The sequence below is a fragment of the Phalangium opilio genome, unplaced genomic scaffold, assembly GCF_054372755.1.
Source record: "Phalangium opilio isolate 3A_F unplaced genomic scaffold, DU_Popi_V2 ptg000017l_1, whole genome shotgun sequence".
Lineage (NCBI taxonomy): Eukaryota > Metazoa > Arthropoda > Arachnida > Opiliones > Phalangiidae > Phalangium > Phalangium opilio.
In genome coordinates this window covers 3,191,477-3,217,241 of record NW_028324151.1, presented here as the reverse complement: position 1 = coordinate 3,217,241, position 25,765 = coordinate 3,191,477, and the positions used below count along the sequence as shown (strand labels likewise).

At 36.5% G+C, this 25,765-nt stretch overlaps 1 protein-coding gene and 1 long non-coding RNA gene across 3 annotated transcripts in view; one reads left to right on the top strand and one right to left on the bottom strand.

The window, feature by feature from the left end:
• LOC149702501 (metabotropic glutamate receptor 6-like) overlaps window positions 1–25,765 on the top strand; it is a 77,515-nt gene that overhangs the window by 30,109 nt on the left and 21,641 nt on the right. Inside the window, exons 3-4 of the mRNA XM_089867124.1 lie at window positions 15,302–15,472; window positions 16,700–16,844. Of these exons, the coding sequence (XP_089723250.1) occupies window positions 15,302–15,472; window positions 16,700–16,844 (316 nt within the window). The remainder of the gene's footprint in view (window positions 1–15,301; window positions 15,473–16,699; window positions 16,845–25,765) is intronic.
• LOC149702502 (uncharacterized) lies at window positions 24,103–25,122 on the bottom strand. 2 transcript variants are annotated; one of them, XR_016381748.1, is made up of 3 exons: window positions 24,828–25,118; window positions 24,473–24,766; window positions 24,103–24,315 (listed from the first exon to the last, which is right to left on the bottom strand). It is a non-coding gene; the product is annotated as an uncharacterized LOC149702502 (long non-coding RNA). The 2 variants fall into 2 exon arrangements; XR_016381747.1 differs by having other exon boundaries at window positions 24,473–25,122.

The window sequence follows — 25,765 nt, the reverse complement described above, 5'->3', positions numbered from 1 at the left end:
CTATGCTAGCGAATTCTGGCCCTCTTTGATTCACCGTCCGTGTCAAATTAAAGGTTCGCAATTCTTCTATGAGTTCTAGGCCATAAACACAATGCGAACAAACTTAAAACACGGGACTGGACGGAACACAAAAGACAAAGGGAGCTGAAGTAAAACTTTGGAGGGATGAGAGAATGATGAAGGTTTGGGGAAAGGGTGGGCCTTCTTACAAGTTTTCGAATGACATAGGCTCTCGCTGGCGCTAAGAGTTCTAACATCATTTCTCACTCGTGCTAGCTCTTCTATCTCGAATATACCCCATGCTTTATTCAATGCATTACTCTGCCTTAGGCCTAACTCTTAAAACCCCTTAAACCCCTTTAGGACCCGCGCGAGTTCTCTTCTTAGCCTACACGTTTCATCTAAAACGAACAAGAGGAAAGTTAGCTTAACTTTTAAAGTTTCAGAATCTACCGCGATATAATCGTCGAAAACCGAGGGGTTAGTCATTCTCCAAAATTTTGTACACCTGATTTCTGATTTCTGAATTTTTATGTGAATTCCGTTGATTACTGAATGAATTTCTTGATTTCCGTGATTACGATTATTTTAGGTGATTTCCATAATCTTTACAATGATTTCCCGTTATTGCCGCAGATTACTCGAGATTACTACTTGAATTCCACTGATTACTCGTGATTACTATTTGAATTCCACTGATTACTCGTGATTACTATTTGAATTCCACTGATTACTCGTGATTACTATTTGAATTCCACTGATTACTCCATTTCAACTGATTACGATTTTTATTTTGGATTTTCGAATTCCTCGATTGATTATGCGTGATTATTTGACGAAATATGTGATTACCGAGATGATTACAAAAGATTACTAGGAAATCATGTGATTATTTCTGATTCTCTCAATATTCCATGTGATTTCCAGTGATTATCGGAGATTCTGATTACTCACAAAATTGATTATGATTACTTATGATTTTCTTAGAATTCTAGAAATCAAGTAATCGATTTCGGCGGTTTTGTACACCTGATTACTCAAGTGACTAGCCCCTCGTCGAAAACCAAGACCAAGTATTGATTAGGAGGAGTGAGAAACGATCTCTGTGAAAGGAATATTTCAACGTTTACAAATGTTTCGACATCTTGAAACGGTTTCCGAGTATTTAAGATTAGATATCGCTAGGCCTATAGGGGATTCAAACTTCAGGGATTTCCGAGTAGGGGCTTTTATAGGCTTAACGTTTTTAAAACTTGGTTGGTTTTGTTGGGCGTATGGGATAATCTCTTTTGAAATTCCGGGAATTCAAATTCTTAAAATAAATCTTTTAAGCCTTAAATTGTATCAGAAATACTTCGGGGAAATGCATTGTCAAACTCAGTTGCGAGTTTTTATTCTTTTTTAAAGCACTGATGGAATAGCAACTATTTTCTTCTGTTGATGCATTAATTTTTTATTCCTAATTGGACGTGAACGTTTTTGGTACATACAAACTGTCCAGTGATATCTATTGATCTTTAGTGTTGTTAATTTCAAAAGATATTCCCAGGGTGTGACATTAACAACTTCCGGTTTCCGTTTTCTCTCTCAAACTTCCTCACGTCAAACGTTTTTAAAAAAATTTAAATTTACGCAATTTCTAGTAGAAAATAAAATCGACACCCATTGTAATAATATAGAGGATCCAATAACGATAATAGGCCTACTGTGTTTTTGTTTTCTTGTTGTCTCTTTGCCCGCGTTTGATTTTGTTCAAGGAACCGTAGGTGTCAAGACTTACAAAAGAGTCGACGACGTCTTGTTCAAGATAAATTAATAATACATTTGAAGGCTGAAGCGTATAAATTCGCAGTGCTAATCCTCGTAGAGATAAAAATAGTCCGGTGTAAATTCCGGTGTCCCACTTATTTCCTTTCTGGAGTGACGAGCGCGAAAGAGCCCTCGTTACATTCAACCTGTTAAATGATCCGTGTTTCGAGACCCCTTAGTCTTTTGGATGTCGGAAAAGAAGTTGTTCAGGATATAAGGCGACCAAAAAAAATCTGTGTAAGATGAAACCCCCCAAACCAAAGTAAAAAGATAAGCAACCAAAACAAGCTTAGCTGTCATGGAAGAGGATAACAATGAAGTATCTCAACATCACCTATTCCTTTAGTTCAATTAAGCTCTAAATCAAGTGTGTTTGGAGGAAACACTTCAACTTTGTTGTGTATAAGGTGAAAGATTAGTAATTAGTTTACCAAAGTGTTAAGGCATCTGTGCAATGAAATTACTCTCAATTTCTTTTTTCATAATTAACCTCGCAAAATAAGTCTTAATCCTACATATTTAATGAAAATCAGATGGTTTGGCACAGTTTTAAATTTGTTTAGCTAATCCTTAGTTAGGCAGAGAAGCACTCTTTCAGGCTGAATCTACCCAGCTTAAACCTCATAGCCCCTGTAGAACTGTTTATCACGCAATGAATGAATGAATGAATCTTTATTTGCCTTCTTAGTAGATCCCTTTTGAAACAGGGAGGAGCCACTACTGGCTCGCAAGCAATAGTCCTGGTCCATGTTGAAGTAACGCCGCCGATACGGCGGTCGCTCATTTTCGGCGGCGAAACCTAGCGCCATTTTCGGAGGTGCAATGCTGCCAGACACATTTCCCTAGTATTTTTTGGACTGATTGTCGTCGGCTGCTATTCATTCCGTATTTGGACACAGAACATCCCTAAAGGTTAATTTTTGTTCACGGAAACTTTAATTGGCTTAATTTCAATACTATTTAATTAAATTGGAAACCTCAATTTCTAAATGTGGAACAAAATATAGTAAAAAATTAAAGAATAAGGCTAGGACGCTGCCATTTTATAATTGTGCCCTGCAGTTCTCTCAATTATGAAGCAGACGATAATCAGTTACCAAAACCACGGCCCACCCGCTCACGGACGTGATCGAGTTAGCTATGCGAATAAAAATCCCTCTCTCCGTAAATGGCGGCCAATCACGTGATTTTATTTTTCCCGCGGAAAACGCCGCGAGATTCTTGAGAACTATGCGGCGCTCAAATGGACCAATACTATTGGTACATACCTTTTTTTTTTTTTTAGCATTAGAAAGGTAAGATTTACAAGATTAAATAAAATTAAATATACAATATGAATATATACAATGAAACAATACATTTTGTATTTTGTTTTACTTCCAACGGAGTGAGAGGGGGCGCAGAACACTAGCAGAATGGGGGAGGAAACTGTTATTGTTTTTTAGGTAATGTGTTTGAACGGCGTTGATTCCAGAGGGTAAGAATCCTTTTGGTAAGTAAAATACAGGAATGTTCTTAGGCGCAACCCGTATCTAGGGGAAAACAAAACGTACTTTGTAATTTTAAATTGAGGAAGGTCATACCTTTTTCTAGTTTACCAACTGCTCTTGAAACTACCTATCCATTTATTTCTTTTTGTCTGTAAAACAGATTGTCCAAATATTATTCTTCTTTTCAATCTCGCATTGTTTTCTTTTAAATAAAATAAATATTACAAAACGCAATTTCGAAGTTACCGTATTTTGACTCTACCAGGAAAGGATGGAGAGAGTTACTTTTTCGCGCCTTTTTTATACAATGTCAGCTATGTAGTAAAGTATGGCGGGAAAGAACTACACGCTACACTATCAGCTTTGGATATTGTATAGCAAGAAGAACTACATTCTGTAACAAGGTGTATCGTTACGAATATTCCCCCGAGAGAGAAGCGGAGAATATATATGGACAGCCAAGAGTCTTTTCATCAGAAATAAAACTCCCTGAACCGAGAAATTGCTTTTTCCAAGCTCTACTGGGTCATGGACTAAAGATCTACCGCGTAGGACGAAATGTAGAGGTTGGAAGTTCCTAAATTACTTGTTAATTTGCTCTCGTGATGCAAGGACTGTAGGGAATTGGCGTATAAACGTTCTGAAGTAATGAAAAACTGGTTCTTGGACTCTTTCTTTGTCTTAGAAAATTAAGAAATAAGTCAAACATTGTGGGCATAGTCTGAGGTTTTGTAGGCAATATTCAGTCCTACGTGGGATATTATTAGTCCATGACCGCAAGAAGCAAAAGCCCGGGAAAACTCTTTTAGATTGTCTATTATATCTATTCTATTGTCAACGCACAGTTAATCAACGCTACTTTCTTTCCTATGAGAATTAAAATTGTGTATCGCTACGCCTATAGCTTTCACTGAAGTATACTTGCCTCTTGTAATTATACCTGGCTTCAATAATTCACAACTCGATCTTACTGAATAATAGATAGTGTTACGAGTATTCCCTTGGCAATATCGGTGGTTCATTTATTTTTTTTTAGTTATCTACATTCTTTAGTCCCATTGGACTGCAACTCTTTGAACCGAATACGTTAATTTAACCAAATCTTGTATAATTAATATGAATGAATTGAAAAGCACGTGTCTTTTCTCGCGCCAAAACTGGGAAAGTGCACGTGTCTTTTCTCGCGCCAAAACTGGGAAAATGCGCGTGATTTTTCTCGCGCCAAAGCTTGAAAAGCACGTGTGATTTTTTTCCCGCGCCAAATTTTGAAAAGCACGTGTGATTTTTATTTCCGCGCCAAATTTTGAAAAGCACGTGTGATTTTTATTTCCGCGCCAAATTTTGAAAAGCACGTGTGATTTTTATTTCCGCGCCAAATTTTGAAAAGCACGTGTGATTTTTATTTCCGCGCCAAATTTTGAAAAGCACGTGTGATTTTTATTTCCGCGCCAAATTTTGAAAAGCACGTGTGATTTTTATTTCCGCGCCAAATTTTGAAAAGCACGTGTGATTTTTATTTCCGCGCCAAATTCTAAAATACTTACTTCTAGAGTTCTAGACGTTTTAGTACTGGTTTTTCGGTTAATTACTTAAACTGTAACCTTTCAATGTCAGAGTCTTTCGTACGACTATTCATATGAATGTTGAAATATGAAATTTTTATACAAGAAACCGTAAATGTAAATAGTCCAAAAATGTTTCTGCGAATTTATGACTTCACTTAAATACGATTTCCTGACTGAATTTCGTGTATGTGTATAGCATCCCGTGTAATAATAATAATAATAATATATTGTCCAATAAATTTAGAAAAGCCATAGGTCAACTCTAGTTGCAAATGGCTATATCATATGAACATCGCGATAACAAAATTCCAAAAGTTTTGCATCTAAACCCGACGGTATAAAATCAATATAAATCAAGTCTCGCGTTGGCGATGGTGGCCCGTTGGCGATGGTGGCCCGTGGGTGACAGATAATCAGGGAATTTTTAAAGGCGTAACGTCGCATCGTCTACCACTAAATCTTCCTAAAATATGACGTTTATATTCAGAGTATGTCCCCTTGGGCAACCTTTCAATCTCTTTACAGGGTGATTTAGCTAGAGTAAGAACTTGCAGGTTTTCCTTGGATAGGTGGGAGTTTTGGTAAAACCACTAGATTGACGCAAGTTGTCAAATAGCTAACCAACTCGTTCATCTCTTTACATTCAAATCCCCTTATATTGGGTTTTACCAAAAATCTAAATGCGTATCCCGCTTTTCAAGCCTTCAACGTCGCGTACATTCATTTATCCAAAACACGTCCGAGAACCGATCGAGATTGGGGAAAGAATTTTACAACGCCGCGGTGAGAGGTTGGACATAGTAACGAAATTTTATAAATTTAGGCAAAGTAAATGAAGGGTTTGGGAAAAATCAGTTTTTCCAATCATCAAAAGCCAAAATATTTTATGGTTAGTTTCCGACCCCTCTATCTGTTGTTGAATTTGTACTTGGCAATTTTGCTTCCCTTCAAACTTCGATTAGACAAACTATTCCACAAGGACGTTTCACGCGTTTTTTAGGTCGCGGAGTAAAGCAATTAAAATTGGTAGTTAAACTTGTCACTTTTACATCTTTTACTTTTTTGTACGAAAGCTAATTAAAGAGAAATTCTCTAAAAATTCAGTTCGTCTCAAACAGAAAAACACAAAAATAACTCTCAAATGACACTGTGGGTTTTGTCCCCATGGAAATTAACTTTGTTTGTGAAAGATTGACTCAAACTAGCTTATTAAAGGATACGGGCACGTTTTCGATTTCTCTACGGCTGGTTTTACTCTATTGTCATCTAAAATCCTGTCATAAGAAATATTGTCACATTCTCAAAGTTTTTGGACAACCTTGGTCGAATGATTTGTAGCTATAAAAGCCAAGTCTTAAGATTGCACTGTTTTACGGATGGCACGTTTAAATTAAATGCTAATTTAATTAAGGAGATATCCCCTAAAACACTCTATTTGTAAATTGTAAACGGTGTCCCTCCCTTGTGGGAGCAAAATGTCGCGGAACATTTTCGACTCAAAATTGATTGCGCATAGATGCTAGAGACTTACAGCTCGAGATAACTAGTTCGAGATCGACGGAAGCCAGAATTGAAGTCCTACACTCGGTGGTTAATTTTGCAGGACTTCAATCTTCCTATTTAGTCTGTACTAAGCCTTTGACAGCGCCTTACCAGGCCTACCTCGAATCTATGACCTACCTCACTCACTTAATGACAAGCTCCAGTTTGTAACCAGAGATAAACAAATTTATGGCCAACATATCTTATGAACTTATGATCTTAAGCATTGATTTAAATAAAACATTGAACTTAATTTCCTAGTTTTCCCAAGTTTTCTAATAAATTTTTAAATTGGAATACCATGAAAACGAAATTAAGAAGAAAAAAAAAGAGTTAAAAATACCAGAAAAATAAAGAAAGAACTTCCCTCGATAACGAGAGAAATGTTCAGCAGGGCCGTTTTTTGATTCTTTTGGTATTTGAAGCGTCTGACGTGTACCACTACCCAAGATGCTAAAGCATTGCAAGCACTCCGATAATTGCCCTGAGGGACCGCGAAATTGATTCCAATATATTTTCCTAACATTTTTTTCTGTCTCTCTCTCTCTCTTTCTCTTCTTACTATTTCAATTTCTCCGAGTTTTCATCAATTTTTGGGCTCCGGGGCAGATAAAAATAGTAAAAATCTATCAAAGTTCTTCACGAGGAAGGCGAAAAATTCTTTTGATATCATTCAAATCGGCAATTTCTATAATTTCAAAGAAATTTATATATTATAGGTAGGCCCTAGGTTGGATGGGTTTCAAGGTAGAAAAATTTGTGTTCTCGCCTCTTCGGACGCTTGAACGCTTCCAGCTGTAAAGATTTTAGTCGTCAGCTTTTTATTTGAATATATGGAATAAATTATGGGGTTTTGAGGGCAAAAGTAGATTAACAAGCAAAGTTATCATTAAACTTTGTATGTGATTTATTTCGTTAAGACTTTTTAAAAATTGTTTAGAGGGATTATACGTAGCAACAACACGTTATATTACGCGAGATATCAATTTTACCTCGTAACCTTTGCTCTGAGAAGGATGACATTAATGATTGATGTACCTTAGTGGGTAACTTCAAGGTTGTATTGACTGTTTCGTCACTCCGTGAAGTCTTTGGTTAAGAATTTTGTGGGGACTATATTTTGAAGTAGCGTTACGATTTCTTGGAGGAGTGATTGGGCTATTTCAGGTGCCTGTCTGTCGTCTGCTTAAACTGAACTGAAACGACTCGGCTGAGATTCAATTCCCAATACGAAATTCACGCATGTCTAGTAAACTGTTTATGAAATGAAGGGTCTTTGTGTTTTCATACTTTGAATTTAGAGATTAATTTATTCGAACTGTGAATTCTTCGTAGAACTGTGTGACTTTTTGCATTGTTGTTTAAAACCTTTTCATATGTTAATGTTAGTTAGCTTTGTTTGTTTGTCTAAGGATAGACTCTTTGTGCGATTGTATATTCATTAATGCTTTTGAACTCCTTGCAAATTTTGAACTAAGGTGTCTTTATTTCCGGAAACAGCATCCAATACACTTCCTTTTCATTTATCATTTTACAATACTGAAACTTTGTGGATCCATGTAAATTGTTTTAAATCCTCGGAGAGTTCAAAATAGATATTTTGTTTACCACCTATGGTTCTATACATTTTAGCTAGCTATTTTTGAAATATCCACCCATCCATATTAAGCTTCACAAAGTCGATGATCGGCTTTTCAGAAATTTGAATTGGACATGCTGTCCTATGGGAACCAATGAATAGTGAATATTATTTTAGATATTTCAAGCGTTTCAACTAAGTCCTAAGTATACCTGACTGACAGACTCATCAACGCTGAGACCAAACCGCTTTACCTTACCAAAAAAACTGGGACTACATTTAAGTAGTACAGGTACATATTAAGAAAATATTTTTTCATTCCACGGCCATCTTGGAAAATGGCGACCATGCAGAAATGTAACCAAAAGGTTCTTTAAGAAATTACGTCCCTACGTTTCAACTGTTGATATAAAAGTACACTTCTTCATTATATCCTGCAAATGGGTTGTATTGATTTTGTTCAATGCCATCTTGGTAGCCAGAAACGCAACCTAAGGTGTTAAGCATGTACAGGGGAACGCGTGACGTGATACACCGATCCATAACCCTCCGACCACGTTTTATATTTGAACAAAAACAGGAGGGTTCGATTAACCCGGCCATTCTCACACCATTTACGAAGGATTTAAAGAAACCTTTCAGATGGGAAAAATATACTATTTATTGCGTTTCTTCACCCCCCCCCTGCTCCCGGAAACTGCGTCTTTTTCTTTACGAGGTGCTTCTAAAAGTTTCATCATCAAATGTTTTTATTTCTTAGCCCTAAAAAAGTTGCCCTTACTTCGTCTGGCAGTGAAGTCCCACGTATACCCTTTTCAAAAAGGCTTAGTGTTTTCGATTAATATTTCAGTATAAACATAAGCTTATAAGATATGTTCCTTCCATAAGTATAACACTACCTTTACTTCGAAATGCTACTGACAGACTTGCAGCTCGAGCTGGTTCGAGAGGTTAAAGCGAGAATTGAAGTCCTACACTCGGTGGTTAATTAATTTTGCAGGACTTCCATCTAGGTCCTATTTAGTCTGCATTACTAAGCCTTTGACAGCGCCTCACCAGGCGTCTTCGCTTTACGAGAAGAATCTATGACCTACTTCAATCACTTCATGACAAGCTCCAGTTTCTAAGTTACCAGTGACAAACTTATGGAAGGAACATATCTTATTAACTTATTGTATCAGACTTTGTAGGAAAAACGAGAGTAAGTAAAAAGAATAGCACGGATTTGGTGTTAAATTGTCATGACTTGAACCTTGTTTCTCCGTTTCCGGTTTAAAAATAGTTCCCTCTGGACTCCTAAATTTTATCGTTAAACGATGGGGATTTTTTTCTTTATATTTAAGTACTCTAGGGAGAGGGATAATGTTGAAGTACCTACCGATTATGATATAGGATGAACCAAAACCATTTCTCAGTTGGTTTAACCATTTATTTTCCCGGCTTCTTTTTGGGTCTACACTATATACATTTCTTCCTTCCTTTTTTCGATTTCACAGAAAGAAATTCGAATCCCCGCAGTTTATTTCTTCAAATATATTTTATTTTATGCTCCATTGAGGTTGCGTTCGGATTGTTAACCGCGTTAAGCGCTTGAACTCTATTGTGTTCGATGGTGAATACATCCTTGAGAGAACCTAACCATCCAGGGTTGAAAATACCCTGTGGTATTAATCTAGATAAGTATGCTCTTGAAGGTTTTAGCTATAATTTTAATTAAATCCAATTGATAATTACTGTCAAAAACATTCTATTCCAATTTCGAAGAATTGTAAAAACAAATTTCATTCCAATCCGCGTCGCACGGCACCCCTTTGAACCCCGGGTTCCATTCGCAGCTTGAAACTAACGAATTAAAATTATACAGCCGTTTATAGGTACGCGTAATTAACCCAGGAAGATATAACTGAAGGAACAGAAGTCTCGCGTTACAGAATTCGTCCCTGAACTACCTGTTCTGCAACATAACGAGTCGACCATCACCATAATCTAAGGCTAGGGCAGATTCTAAGGCTCTCAGTGTCGCAGTTTGGGAAATAAGAATGTTATTTAAACTGGTCCTTGGGACCAGTGACCTCATAGTGTCCAAAATAATTAACTGGTCTAGGACTGGTCCCCCTTTAGTTTTCCTATAGATTTGCAATTAAAAGATTGGTACCAAGGGCCAGTAACTCATCCTAATTGAATTTAAAACTGGTCCAAGCACCTAATAAACTGGTGTTGGACCAGTAACCCTCACTAATTGAATTAAAAAGTGGTCCAAACAATTAATAAACTGGTTTTGGACCAGGAGAAGGGTCTGTTGACAGATATTTTGATGTCTCCGTCGTCTACGAACCTCCATCCCATCTATTTGCGCATATGACGCGTTTGACTTTTAGAGAGATTGGCCTTAGTGTTTGAGTTAAGGTCAGGTCAGCCGAGTCACAAAATTTTCCTTTCCCTTCAATATATCTTCCTTAAATTAAGCAATTAAACGCTGCTCCATACATATAAACCCATAATCCTTTATTTCATTTTGCTTTTGATTTGATTTCGAATTCATTTCCCTGGCGTCTAATACAAACAAATTGCGTCAATTAAACCCTGCCCAAGGAAAGGATATCGGCCATTTCCTACACACTGCCGGTGTTGCTTATAGTATACATTTAAATAAAGACGTCCCCTTCCATAACCCCCCGCTGAAGTTTTAACCGATCCTTTTCCACTTGGATTGACCCTGATGAGCGGGAAACTGAACGTGTTCGAAGAAGCGTTCCCCAAAGTGTCAAGACACATTGTCGCTATCTGTAGCGTAAAGGATAACCTCCCAATTCAATCAGGGTTGGTGTGAAAGACATCGCCGCACTCCGAGCTAGGAATGGGAAGGGAAGACTCCTTCTCGGGGGCAACGCTCTTATTAAATATTTTACCGAGTGGAAGACGGATCCAATGAGTTTAAATCTAGAGATCTCTCTCTGGGATGTAAGTAAGTAGGAGGTGGGAACTTGGGAGAAGAGCGAGAACAGTGAGATTACAAAGATGTCAATTAAATCGAAGGCTTCAAACGCTTAGTGTAAGTAAGGATGATGGTTTCCCGAATGGATATCACGTGACAAGTGTGTTTTATCATGATTCTTTGAGCATGTTTTTATGAGCTTTTAGTTGGCTGAGTAGTACTTCACACCCTCGGTCTTAAGTCTTATGGCGGTTCTGGAAGACATATTGGTAATAGTGCATTCAACCCACTAATATGGCGTTGTACATAATAGCTAGTACGCCAAGCCTCATGTTTCCCTTATTGGAAAACTTCCCTCTTAATGGCGGCCATGGATTACTAAAGCTATAAGTGATATATCCGTTGGCAGTGATCCATAAACTAAATGAATTAATTAACGTTTCTGACACTAATTGGTTGTTGTTTGTAAATTAGGCGGTAAGTCATTGTTGAGTTGGAAAGACTTAAACACAACGTTATCATCAAGTGAGGTCATGACTTCGGGTTAATGTACGTCTTGTACGAATGAAAGGACTATATTCATCTTTCGAACGCTTCTGTCTTCTCGAATTACCACCCTTTCTATTATCTTTTATCGTTTAGAAATATTTCCGGTACTGTCTTCTGTTTCTCTCCCCCCTCCCCCAATTCTGAATCTTGGAATAGGATTACTTATTCCCAGTGTCTTATAAAGGGTCTCCTAGGTTACAGACAGTGTATAATACCGAGTTAGAAGGTATACAAGTCGTAAGCTGCATGAGATTCCTAAAGAACTACAATAGGACATGGCGTTAAGAGTTTGAATTTTAGGCCTAACAGGCAGTCTACAACAGCTTGTTGCAAGGACGAGGCTTAAGTTGCCAGATATTGGGTATCAGAATTAGGCGTAATAATTACCTCGAACCAAAGTAGTTATTTAATATTGCTAGGTCTCGTTCGTTAAGCCTAACTCAAATCGAACATGGTGACAGAATGGAAATTTTAGACCTAACAGGTTTACAATGGATGAAACAGAGGCTTAAATTTCCAGGATGTTAGTTAGATGAAAGTAGTTTCTCTAATTACTATTTCAAAATAGGCCTAGTTCGTTAAGCCTAACTTGAACCGAAATTTTAGACCTACAAAGATGAAGCCGATATTTAAGTTTTAAATTTTATAAAGTTAATCCTCTGCCCAATTTCCACGAAAAGACAAAATTAATTAATTAATCAAGTTGATCTTAAAAATTCTAAAGTAAACTATCCTTAAAATTAACAAACAATGTAAACAAGTAAACTCTTCAAACTCTATAGTCCCGATTCCCGAAAGATTTAAAATTAACAATTTTAACAATATTCTCTTTAAAACACTTCATTGAAAATTTATCTTCACTAAACTTAAAATACAAAGTAAACATGGTAATTTTAGTCTAATCAATTATCTAGAACGGTTTACGACAACAACAGCAACGATTCTACAATGAAACCTAGCTAAAACTAAATAGAAAATTGTTTTAAAATTACAATTTTAACAATATTCTCTTTAAACCACTTCATTTAAAATTCATCGTTACTAAACTTAAGATACAAAGTAAACATAGTCTTTTAGGGGATATCTAATTATCTACAACGGTATAAAACAACAACAGAGATGATTCTACAATGTTACCAACGCGAAATCTAGCTTAAAATAAACCCGAAATTGATTTATTAATTAAAGTTCATTTACCCCTATCTTCTCATAGAAACGTTATTCAATACCCTTTATTAAAAAAAGAAAAAAATAAATACAAAACATGTTTTCAAATCGAAGGAACAACAAAGGCCCGTAGGGGACTATTTTCCGCGTAGACATAACCCTCAACTCTTTATTATTATTTATTATTTATTATTTATTTCACCATCATGTACGTACCACGCCATCTTTTTATGACCGAGCTGAGCCGAGTTCTTGGTACTAACAAAGACCTCGTTATATTGCTTGCCTTCTCCAAAACTTTTCTCTCCTTATTTTAGAAAAATAAGCTTATATATTTCTTTATCTTTTTTTGCGCCGTGAATGTCTATAAATATGAAAGTCAAGGCATAAAAGAGGCCAATGGGAAAAATGTTTGACCAATGGCCATTTGTAAAAGGACCCCAAAAGATATATATATACAGGGTGTTTTGAAAGGTCTTTTAGAAATTAAGGGGAATGTTCTTTGGGAAATCAATTTCAATTATATCTCCATTTTTGCCGTTTCAAGTTATGACCCCTTAATTAAATTAGACATCATTGTCTAAATCAGTTTCTTAATTAAATTTAACGGGTCATCCGTAAAATACTTTGTTTGTCCAATCATAATTTTATTGATTTCCCAAAGAATATCATGAACCCTAATTTCTGACAGACATTTTAGTAAACACCCTGTATGTATTCTAGGAAACTTCGGTTAGAAAAATCTTTCAAACATTTTTGAAGGTATGTACTCCAGTGAGGGGTCAAATACTTGTTCGAAATTTGTGGGCCTATCTTAATCTTAAAAATATACCACGTTTTTAAGTCTATTATTTAAACATTTATTGGGAAAATAGTCAATATAACTGCAAATTTTCAAGTTTTTCTAAAAATAGGCTGTGAACAGACTTGAACTGAACTGCTAGTCTTTATCTCTTGACACTGGGAACACCAACACTGGGGGAACGACAAAACCGATTCTTTAGATTGAGAAGTATGTATTGGCAAGTTTTCGACCCCTCTCGTTCGAAAAATACGTCCGCTTGAACGCCTTTTTGAAAGATATAAAGAAAAATCTTCCTCGTTTCGGAATTTTTCCACTAAAATTCTAAACTCTTGTCTTTTTGAAAGCCGAAAATGCATTGTAGGTAAAGGCAGCTCAGCTGTAGGCCTTTAACCTTTAACCTTATTTCTTTTCAAGAATTTAGTTCAAAATGGAAAAGTTATGTTTTATCATTTTTATCAATTGGGGATTTCATCCAGCCCAGAAGTCACGTGGGCTTGACTGTATTGATTCCATTTCAACAGATACTAGGCCTACGAAATGTTATACTCCGAATTCTTTCATCTTTATATCCCAGTTTTGGGAAGAACTGGAACGTTTTCGATTCTGACGCCAGGGGGCGAAGAACTTTTTAAAAATTTATCAGTTTTCTTGATACTTGTAGGTTAGCTTACCCATTTCCTTCAAGGGGGGATGTATTCAAATTTTCCTTTGCCTGCTGTAGTATTGATTGACGCCTACCACTAGATTTTATAACGAGAAAATGCGTTTACGGTTTACGTGTACAGTTTGCTCATCCTTAAGCCTTGGTCGTATTGAGTTTACTCTTTGAGAGACATTGCGATTTTTACAAAAGTGTCTCGAGTCCGCCAGCGAATATCGGTTCTGTTATACAACTGAATCCAGCCTTGAAACCATATAGAAATGGGGTTTAAATTCTGTTAATTTTTGTTGGTTCTAAGGTTGAACTTTCATATAAATGGACAAGCAAGAGTTGAGGATAAATCAAAGTTGTCACTTTAATGGGCTAAAGGGATCAACAAGAGAGTGGGTTTTTTATTTTTTTGGCAGCCAGTTTGTTAGGAATAGCAAAGGCATCGTTGTATGAATATTATTACCTCATTTTCGCCTGTTGATTTTGAAAAAACATATGAATTTGTTAAAGAAAAGGAAAGAGTTAACAGCGCAACATATTTAGTCTAACCTCGAAGTTAATATGTGTAGACATTATTTGTGTTTATAAGATATGTTCCATAAGTTTGTCACAGGTTACTGCTCACTCTAGCATTACGAAGTATAGGTAGTGTCATGCTTATGGAACGTATCTTATAAACTTATGGTTTTACGTAATAAATTTATCAAAATTGAAAATCACGTTCACGTAATCACGTGTTTCAATGGATTTCTGACCCCCTCCATGACCTCGAGGTCAAATTCCGTTAGTTTTATGCCACCCTGAGGGACGAAAGCTTAATTACTATCGATGTGTAGCTCATTCTACCAAATCTAAGGTAACTTGTATATAAGCAAACATTGAAGCTCGAGTGTTTCGATAGTTCACCAAGTGTCGTGACCCCGAGGTCAAATCCAATATCTTTAGACGCGACACTCGGGAAACATTTATCTCCCGAGGTATATTTATGATACTTATTGACGAGAAGTTAATATTTATAAATTAATCTAGGCAAATATGTCGAACGCATGGATTTGGGTTATTTGGCTACCATTCATTTATTTGAAGTACACTTTAACCTTTACCGATCGAAGTCAAAAACAACATTTTATCAATTAGGCCTACTACTACATGTATATTTGTCTTCTAAAAAGATTAATAATTTGTTTGTTTATTTTATTTATTCGCAGGTTAGTTTTTTCTCGACGAGTCCCGAACTGAGCAACAAACAACGTTTCGAATATTTCTTAAGAACTGTCCCTTCGGATACGAATCAAGCTCAAGCGATGGTGGAAATAATCAAGATATTCAAATGGACCTACATATCAATTTTATTCGAGGAATCCAACTACGGAATTCAGGTGATTATTAAATACCCTTCTTCCCCCCCCTCCTTGCTGAACTTTTATACGCCAACTGCAATACTGCAATTGATTTTCTACCACTGAGAAATCAAAATTCGGTTGCAGATGTTGCGGTTTGTACAACTTCTAAAAATTGTTATGAACAGGCGAAGAAAACGATAAATGTTACCTAATATATTTAACAGGGATATTTTGAAATATCTTTCGAGATTCATTATTTCCTTTTTTGGAAATTTTAATTTTAATTTTAATCTTATTATTGAAAGACAATGATTTCTATCTTAATTAAGGGGCCATCCGTAAAATTATAACTCAGGGAAAAATATCATAACACATTTTAGACTCAAAATTGATTTCAATTAGAACGCGCTGTACTTCATTAATACCAACTTTGATATTTGAGTTTAGTAGAATAGACAATGACATTTTCGATGTATTATGCAAATTAGTTCCGTGAAACCAATTATATTCTGTAACCGCAAATTTACGCAAACATTGCTGTCAGACTTTTATAATGAGGCTAAATACTTAATGAAAGCGTTTTATTCGTTAATAATAACCAAATTAATTCAAAAGTATTTTCTAGTATCATAACAACAACATCCACATATTTTGTTACTGTATGGTAGAACTTCTAAAACTCTAGGAAGCCCCAAAAGTAATCTCTTAATACATTGTTTAGACTAAGAAACAAATTAGCCCGGAACTATCAAATACTCTTCCTACAAATACAATAAGGACAAGATATGTTCCTTAAGTATGCTGGAGACTTACAGCTCGAGCTAGTTCGAGAACGACGGAAGCGAGAATTGAAGTCCTACACTCGGTGGTTAATTAATTTTGCAGGACCAAGTTCCATCTAGGTCCTATTTAGTCTGTACTAAGCCTTTGACAGCGCCTCACCAGGCGTCGCTTTACCCTGAATCTATGACCTACCTCACTCACTCCACGAAAAGCTCCAGTTTGTAACCAGTGACAAACTTATAGAAGGAACATATCTTATTATGATAACTACAATTTAATCAACTTCTGTCGTAACAACTTAGGCCTCTCTTCAAAATCCTTCATAAATATCACGAAAACAAAATGTTCATCTTTCCAGCAGGCGTTACAAAAGTCCTCTCTTTGTACAAAGAGCTGTCGGTGTAACATAACAAACCGGGATTTTCGCCTGTGTCTAGCTAGATAATTGGGCTAATTTTTGCGTATCTCACTTTTCCACAGGCTTTCACCGTGTTAGAGCAACTTCTCGCCAAGAATAACATTTGTATCGCCGTCAAAGAAAGACTAACTAAAGATTCTGGAGTGGCTGGAGCCGGTGCCTACGACCATATCGTTCACAAACTCCTTTCCAAGCAAAGAGCCAGAGGTCAGTCTCGTCTCGTTTTGTTAACGGTTTCTTGATTCGTTTATTGTTACTGCAGGCGCTCGCGAGTGCGAGTGGGAAGCCGAGATAATCCCACTATTTTATTAAAGCCTAAATGGTGTTTTGAGAGTGTTACGGTGTTGAAAGAATTGCTTTTCTTCACCTCGTATAACGGCTTTTAGAAGGTTAGGCCTATATTTCTCGGTTTGTTCAGGTCAACGCCTTTCTTTGTTTTGCACAGTTAATTTTGTTACCTTCGAGGGAATTAATGCAACTTTAAATTGGAATTAATGATGTAAATTAATTAAGGTAATTATAGGCTGAAGTAGGTGACGTTACAACCACTTTATACGTAATTAGAAACAAATTGTACCGATAAAGTAGCGGATGATGAAGAAACTTTTCAGTTTAATTTATACTTGTATGAAAGCGGTGTCCCTTGGGTGCAAGAACTGCATGCTTTTAAGTTCAGTGTCAAGTACTCTCAGTTCTAACGTACAAAGAAACGAGTTAACTAAGTGACCATCACTAAAAGATGATTAATTTAAGGTCACGTGACACAGTACTTATTAATTCATGATGAGAGTGACGTAAGAAACTGTCATTAAGAATTCTAAATGGTTTACTTGGCTCTTGGGAAGACTGTTAAGAAATAAGACTGGTAAAGCTATAGGTTCCTTCAAACTTCTTTGAAACTTCTCTATAAGATAAAGTTTGTCCTGTTGCTATTTAATTCAGTGGCACGACCCTAAAGTCAAGCTCCTTTTCGCCATAAAAATAAGCTTGAAATATTAGTCTGACACATTTTACCTTTGTGTGCCTTGGCTTTTATTTCTATTGACTTTAGTTTTATTTGGTTTGCCAGTTTTGTCCACGGAATTGGGTTTTCCTTGTGTTAATGATAATGCATTACCCAATAGTTTTTAGTACTAGCTTGTGATAAAGGTTTTTAGAGACGTTAATGGCTTTAAAGAGTTGTTTAGGATCGATCACGTGAATTAGTCTAACTCTTATTATTGTAAAAGCGCGAGAAATACTAAAAATTCAAAACCCAAGGCTTAACAGACGTATAATTTTATTAGACCTTTTTCAAAGGTTTAAAATAGCGTCTGGTGTTTGACCACATTGTTTTTAGGCTAAGGTTGCCATGTTCGATAAAGGTCCAGACTCCTCAGAGGTCCCTTTTGTATAAATAAATTTCGTACCTGAAACTACATTCAAATATAATCCTGACCTAATTTGAAGTCTACTTTGAATTTTGCTGAATATAAAAGGTTAGAAATCAAAGTCAATATCTTCTCCCCAGTATCCCGAATTGAATTGAATTGAATTGAAAGAGAAAAGATTACAGGGTATGGGGTAGCTTAACTCAATCGAATATGATCGATTGAAAACTCATTTGGTTACAAACAATTGAAGTGCTGGTGGTGCTCCTGCCACAGCCAAGTTGGGTAAACCTCCTCTTCTTACTGGTCGACCGAGCGAGAGTGGCATAGCATCACCGAGGAGACGATGGGGAGAGAGTGAAGGAGAGTAAGGCTAGCCCCACGATCCTACCATCTTTTCAACTCATCCAGATCTTTTGGTCTTCCTCTCCAGCCAAACTTTTGGCACAATATAAAATTTCAATCTGCTAAAAAGGGGGGTAGGGTGTTAGGGGTGTTGAAGATGGGTTGAGTTGGAGTCGCGATAACAAAAGAACTAGTGAGGAGAAGAGGCAAAAAGAAAAATTCTCAGAGAGAAAGAAAGAAAGGATGCGGAGGAGAGAAGAGGAGAGGAGAGAAGAGGATGATATGGAAGATGGGAAGTATAGTCCCTTTACCGTAACGATCGTCCTCAAATCACTTTCTCTTCCTTCGAGTATCTAACTTTCTTCATTCTTGGAAGATTTCGCCGTCCTCCTTCCATACCCACTAATAAGAGGAACAGTTGATTATATTAAATTTGGCGGAAGTGAAGTGCTGAATAATTTTCAGTTTACTCTCACGGTCTCTCTTGCTCTCGCTTTTCGGGGTTTTGGTTAAGAAGTCATGGAAATTATGATAAACTTTACGACATTGGATATTTTTGGTTACTTTTCTTTATTTAGTTTTTAAATTTTTATTCCACATAGTTCTCGCTTTTCTTATTGTTATTTACTTGTATCATAAGTTAATAAGATATGTTCCGTTCCATAAGTATGACGACACTACCTATACTTCGTAATGCTAGAGACTTACAGCTCGAGCTAGATCGAGAGCGAAGCGCCTCACCAGACGTCACTTTACCTCGAATCTAGGACCTACGTCACTTCATGACAAGCTAGTCATTAACCAGTGACAAACTTATGGAACATATCTTATGAACTTATGGTAAGAGTAAGTTAATTGCAAAATTGGGCTGGGTCGTTGATTATGCAGCTTTGTTTCGAGCCTCCTAAACTTAATTGTTTTCTTCGTGACTCTTGGATGTCCATTATTTTATCATCATCCCTGGCTCGCCTGTAGGTTCCATCTCATCCTCTCACCGGAAGAATATCTTTATTCTCACACGTCTGTAGTGTACTGTAGTACGTCGTAGAGCCCAAGAAGAATATAAAGAGTGGTATTGCCAAAGAAGGCTTTATAGCTATGAGAATCCTTTTACGCGTTTCTCCTTTTTCGCTATCGAGTCCCGCTTAAACTTATTTCCAATTTTTTGTCATCAAGAAAATGCTACCGAGTTATAGCGAGCCAGGGTGTGAAGGCGGCTAGGCCTTGGTGGCGCTCTCTCTTCCATTTCATTTGTCAACGGAGCGAATTGGAACGGTCAATATGGGCAGAGAAGAAACCCCTGATGGGTGGTGTGGTGATTGTAGTTCTGAAAGATTTCTTAAATTTATTTTTCAATATTTTTTTTTATACTTTTTTTTTGTAACTTAGTTGGTTTTGGGGGGCTTTGGGCACGAGTGATGATCTTCGTTTCCAGTTAACTCCCGCCTCGACACTTTTTCAAAGAAAATGGTTTTCTTATTGACCACTTCTTTTTGGTAACATTATATAGCTTTAGGAATGGGGTTCGCATTCGAAAAGTTTAGTTGTACTTTTTGAGATGAATTGTTTCAGAGTGAGATATTTCTAGAATTTTTGATGTAATTATGATGCATTTACGAAGATTTCTGTTTTCTTTCGAAAGGTTTAGTTTTTGAACATCTTTTTAAATCATTACTCATACCTTTTTTAAGAGGAAAGGATGAAATATTGTCTAAATTCTGCCATAGATTTTCCCAGCTCTAATAGAACCATGCAGAGTCGCATGTGTCATTTATGCAAATTTTTGCCGAGCTATTTTAAAGAACCCAAAGTAATTAGTATCTTTGGAAAGAGAAGAAATACGAGTAGAGATCACATACTCTAAGTATTTCCAGGTATCTTTTATAAACCCAAAGCTCCAAGTGTGGCAAAAGTATAAACAGCTATTTAAAAATAAAACCAATTAAAGCTAAAGTTGCTTTCCTCGCTTGAACTTATCCGTTTAACCATTTAACGCTGCTACTTCAATCTCTTCTCCTTTGCTCCCGGAACCCATACATGTACTCGAAAAGTTTTCGAAACCTCTGAGAAGTTCAACCAACCCAAAGTAAAATACCCCGCCCAACATTTAAAACCCATAACATAATCTTTAAATTGCAATTTTACACTCGTTCTTCCAATGCAATATCACATTTAAAGAAACTTAAAAAGAACAAGATGGCTCCGGCCATATTACGCTTTGGTGCTTGGCATGTAATTAAAATAAATTTCTATCCAACGGGCTGGGACATTTACTGTAAATGGCTTTCTTAATGCAAAATTGGTACTTGTAGCATAATATGTGACTGGAACTAAAATTATTCAATGATTGTACTCATATACAAATATACAACCACCGCCTAGAATTAGCCCCACAGCAATATTTTTACTTCAGAGTTGACACAATAGATATAAAATATACTGCTAAAAGGGAGAACTATACGTCTTTAAATTTCACTTTGAAACGAATGAAGTTTGAACGACTTTCTTTAAAGTCCATCGGTGGACTGGGGGCCTTGCGTCCTTTTATGAAAATTCCAATTGCAGTGTCGGTGCTTTACTAGAAGTAAAGTAACTTAGTGTTGATCTTGTAGTTTCATCTGGAACACTTTTTATGGAGGGTTCCAAGTCGAATATGGGTCTCTTTATCTAGGATCTTAAGCCTAATGTGGGTCTCTTTTTCTAGGATCCCAAGCCTAATGTGGGTCTCTTTTTCTAGGATTCCAAGCCTAATGTGGGTCTCTTTTACTAGGATCCCAAGCCTAATGTGGGTCTCTTTTTCTAGGATCCCAAGCCTAATGTGGGTCTCTTTTTCTAGGATCCCAAGCCTAATGTGGGTCTCTTTTTCTAGGATCCCAAGCCTAATGTGGGTCTCTTTTTCTAGGATCCCAAGCCTAATGTGGGTCTCTTTTTCTAGGATCCCAAGCCTAATGTGGGTCTCTTTTTCTAGGATCCCAAGCCTAATGTGGGTCTCTTTTTCTAGGATCCCAAGTCTAATGTGGGTCTCTTTTTCTAGGATCCCAAGCCTAATGTGGGTCTCTTTTTCTAGGATCCCAAGCCTAATGTGGGTATCTTTTTCTAGGATCCCAAGCCTAATGTGGGTATCTTTTTCTAGGATCCCAAGCCTAATGTGGGTCTCTTTTTCTAGGATCCCAAGCCTAATGTGGGTCTCTTTTTATAGGATCCCAAGCCTAATGTGGGTCTCTTTTACAGCTTCTTATGGTGCTGGGCGCTATAGCGGGGTAAACGCATAAACACCAAAAAAAGGCGGGGCTTTTGCACGAAAAAAAGGGGAAAAAAGAGGGGCGAAAAGAGAGAAAAGAGGGAAAAAATATTGTTAGTTTATAAGCTTGTACCTTTTGTCTGCCAAAAGAAGGCAAGCACAAAAACAAAAATGTAAATAATCACGATTATGAAGTCAATGAATGTATGTTAAACTTGTTTTGCTTTGCCCATATCAATGCTAAGTTAAGACCATAATAAAACTAGTTTAACATGCATTCAGTCTGTTTCATTGTCGTGATTATTTACATTTTTGGTACTTAAATTGACTCCAAGAGCCGCACTTAACAAAGACTACTCTCCTCATCCTGTAATTAACTACCAAAATTCAGAGAAAAATTATGCCTAAAACAAAGTAGCTACTAGAAAACTGTTAGTCTTTATTTTATGAAGATTTGAACTAACATTATAACAACACCAATGTTCTAAAACAAAGCTTTCTAAATTTCGTGCCAAAGAGTAGATTTTCGCGACATCTACGTGTCACTGTTGGAAGTAAAATATCCAGTGGTTACCGCGCATGTCAATGGGCGGGGCTTTACATTCCCCCACTAAAACTTGGTATATCATTCACCACTCTATGAGAAATCTTTCTCTTCATCGGTTAGAGAATTTAAACTAATCGCAATGTTTGCATCTAAATTGAGCTGCATGAAATCCACTCTGTCCAGCATAATATTGAAGAACAACATCAGGCTGTCCCTCTTACCACTTTGAAATCTATTTTTATCATTCTTGATGGGGCTTTCAGTTAACAGTTTTTCCTCGCTTCCTTCTCCCCGTTGTCTTTTTCTGACGTGACTTAAGAAATTTTCACTGGGTTCTATTTGCTTTTGTAAGGATGTTTCGTAATTTGTACTTCCTATTAGTGATTTGAGAATTTGGTCTTGTTTTCTTTTCAAAATGCACTAGTTTGCACGTGGGAGCTGTAATGCAAAACAGTTTATCAATTTATATATTTATTTTATTTATATATTTTTGAAGCTGTGCATTTCTTGAAGTGATTTTTTTAGTTTTCCCCAAGTTTGTTACGTCAGTGCAGGTTAGCGTCGGAAGATTATCTTCCCTGTTTACGAGTAGTAACCTAGTAGTACAGCTATGCAATGCTTGGAAACCCTCCTCCTCCTTCTACCACGAATTAATTGCTGTCACTCAGGTCCAATTTAACCTTGTGAGGCTCTTCCAATAATCCTGAATAACTTAGTTAAAATTTCTTTTGATTTTCCAGAAACGCCACAGCTATTAATATGATTTTTTCTTAGTTTTTGTTCCCCTTGTATTAAGCAATTCTTCCCATTTCCAATATAGTCCATAATTTTGACAAGAGAGGTTTTCAACACTTACCACTTTTGACCATATTCTCTCCTGAAAATTGTGGTTCATCCATTCCAAGAAATTTCGAGTACTAATTTTCATTACAAATTATCAGTTTAAACGTCACATACTCTGCCGTTGTTGCTATGCTATAGACCTGCATTATTTGTTTCCTTTAGATCAAGCTTCGCGTTTTCTCCGCTCAGTGGCACTAGTGAAACTTTTCGTTACAATCAGTCTGGGCATTAAGGATATTTTATAAATTAGTCCTTGGGACCAGTGACCCCCCCCTAGTGTCCGAAATAATAAAATGGTCCCCGCCATTGTTCTCCTAGTTATTATAAGGAACTTCAATTATAATACTAGGAAACTGAATTTGGAATTGTCCCTGCCATTGTTCTCCTAGGTTTAGTGATACCGTATATAAAATACACCCTTTTGAAACAGGGCGGCTACCGAAAGAGTTATTTTAAGCATAGCCCACTCGATTCGCGCTCACGGACGCGCGTGATCGAGTGGGCTATGTTCTAAGGAACTTCAATTATAACACTAGGAAACTGAATTTGTATTTTGGACTAAAAACTTTTAGCCGCGTTGTTCAGTTTAATCATGGTAGGAAGCGTTCCCAATTTATTAAAAAAATCTATGACAAATTTTAATCGAATTTACAATGGAAATCTGTAACTTGACTTGAAAATTCTATTAAGTTAACGTCCTTATTTTAACCAAACGTATTTTCAACGTTAAATTAATAGTAATTTGCCACACGTTGTTAAATTTATGGTTAATTAAAAAATATTTGACAAATTTTGATCGAGTTTACAATTCAACTCAGCAATTAGATTAGAAAATTGAAAGCGCTACCTACCTAATAATTTTTAGCAATGTAATTTAAGTCAATGAAACATATTCATATGAAGTTAAATAATTATAAGTCGCTAGGGGAGTTGCCTATCCTCTAAGCGTGAAAACAAATTTCCCCAGGTGTATCCTTTATCCATGTAATTGTTTTGTGCAATATCTATTTTAAAAGTTGGCGCTTTGAAAACCTATGGCGACATCTACTCAGAAGTGACGACACTGGAGTGGAGACAACTTTTTATATTTAAATGAAATATAATATCTTACTCATGTCATAACGATTGAAATTATTTATTTAAAGACTAATGATTTCCAACATAAACATTTTCTAGCTCACATTATTAATTTGAGTTCACAGAGATTTGAAAATTTAAAAAAATTCAACCAAGTCCAAAAGGAATTATTAAATTCATATTTTCGGATATTAGGTTCATATATTTTAAGATGAAATTTTATGTTGTCCAGCATTAGTTGAAAATTAAGCCAACCTACGAATTTAATTAATACGTTCATAATCAGATTCATTCACCATTACCGTTAGTAGAAAAACATGTTAATGTTAGTTAATTTAGCCATGCACAGATTCATCGTGAATGTCTGTAAAAAACCAGTGGTTTTGTAAACGTTGTATTTAACAATGCTTACCATTACACAATGGTGTTTTTACGTTCATCTTTTAATTACTGAATGTCCTAGTTGTCATAATCAGATTGATTCACCGTTAATCTTAGTAGGAATACTCCTTACGTATTCATAATAGTGTTACATATTACAGGCTTCATATTTTCTTTACTGAATGTCCTAGACAGCTAGACTCCAGATTGAATCACCTTTAATGTTAAACCCGTTGTTGTGGTTTCGAGAACGGTGTTTGAATGGTAAATAAGCAATACTGTTGTAATCAGAATGGTTTTTGAGGATATAAATAGGTCTGTAATTCTAATGATTCTAAGTGTTAAAGAGACTCGGACTCAACGAAGCTAAGCCTTTGCTTGCTTACTTCTAGAATCCTCCCTTTGGCCACAATACACGATAAGTTTATACATAATTGTCGTTAAAGGATTGGCGCACCGAGATGAAGTTTATTTAATTATATGAAGCTAAGCCTTTGCTTGCTTACTTCTAGAATCCTCCCTTTGGCCACAATACACGATAAATTTATACATAATTGTCGTTAAAGGATTGGCGCACCGAGATGAAGTTTATTTAATTATATGTTCATTTTAAAATTAATTAAACTAGATCAATTATTGAATAGATTACCCCTCAGGCTCGACATAATAATAACAACACGGTAAAAAAATGTAAACAAGAGAGACACTGGGGATTGGGTAAAGGGAAAAGGTGGGAGTCATAGCAACAGTAATCCTGTCGAATAGCTGCGGTCCGGCTTCTAAACACCATAAAAGGAGGGGCTTCTAAACACCAAAAAAGGAGGGGATTTTGCACACGAAAAAAAGGGGAAAAAAGAGGGGTGAAAGGGGAGAAAAGAGGGGAAAAAAGATTGTCCGTTTAAAGTTGCTGATACCTTTGGTCTGCCATAGATGGCAGCACCAAAGCAAAAAAAACTTCGTTGAAATCAAATAAAATGTATATAGTGCCAAGCTTTCTCGCGGTTTTTGACCCATCGTATTATTGGCTGAGCCTTCGAGCTGTTACCGACACCTGGGTGTTTCACTTTAGCCAAAAAAAAAAAAAAGAAAGAAACCCATATCGTCGCGTCTGGTACATATAACTTCGGATCCGCCTTTGCTCAACATAGACCAGATTGAAAATCAATATTAGGTTGCCCTTCTGTACTTGTACGTTCTATAGATTATTCCATTAATTACTTCCAGAGAAACCTACACGCAGAGGTAGTCTATAGCCAGCTCGCGTTGCCTCTAGCGGTACTTCTTACCGCGAGGGAAATAACCCAAGAAGGTGTTCTACCCCGCC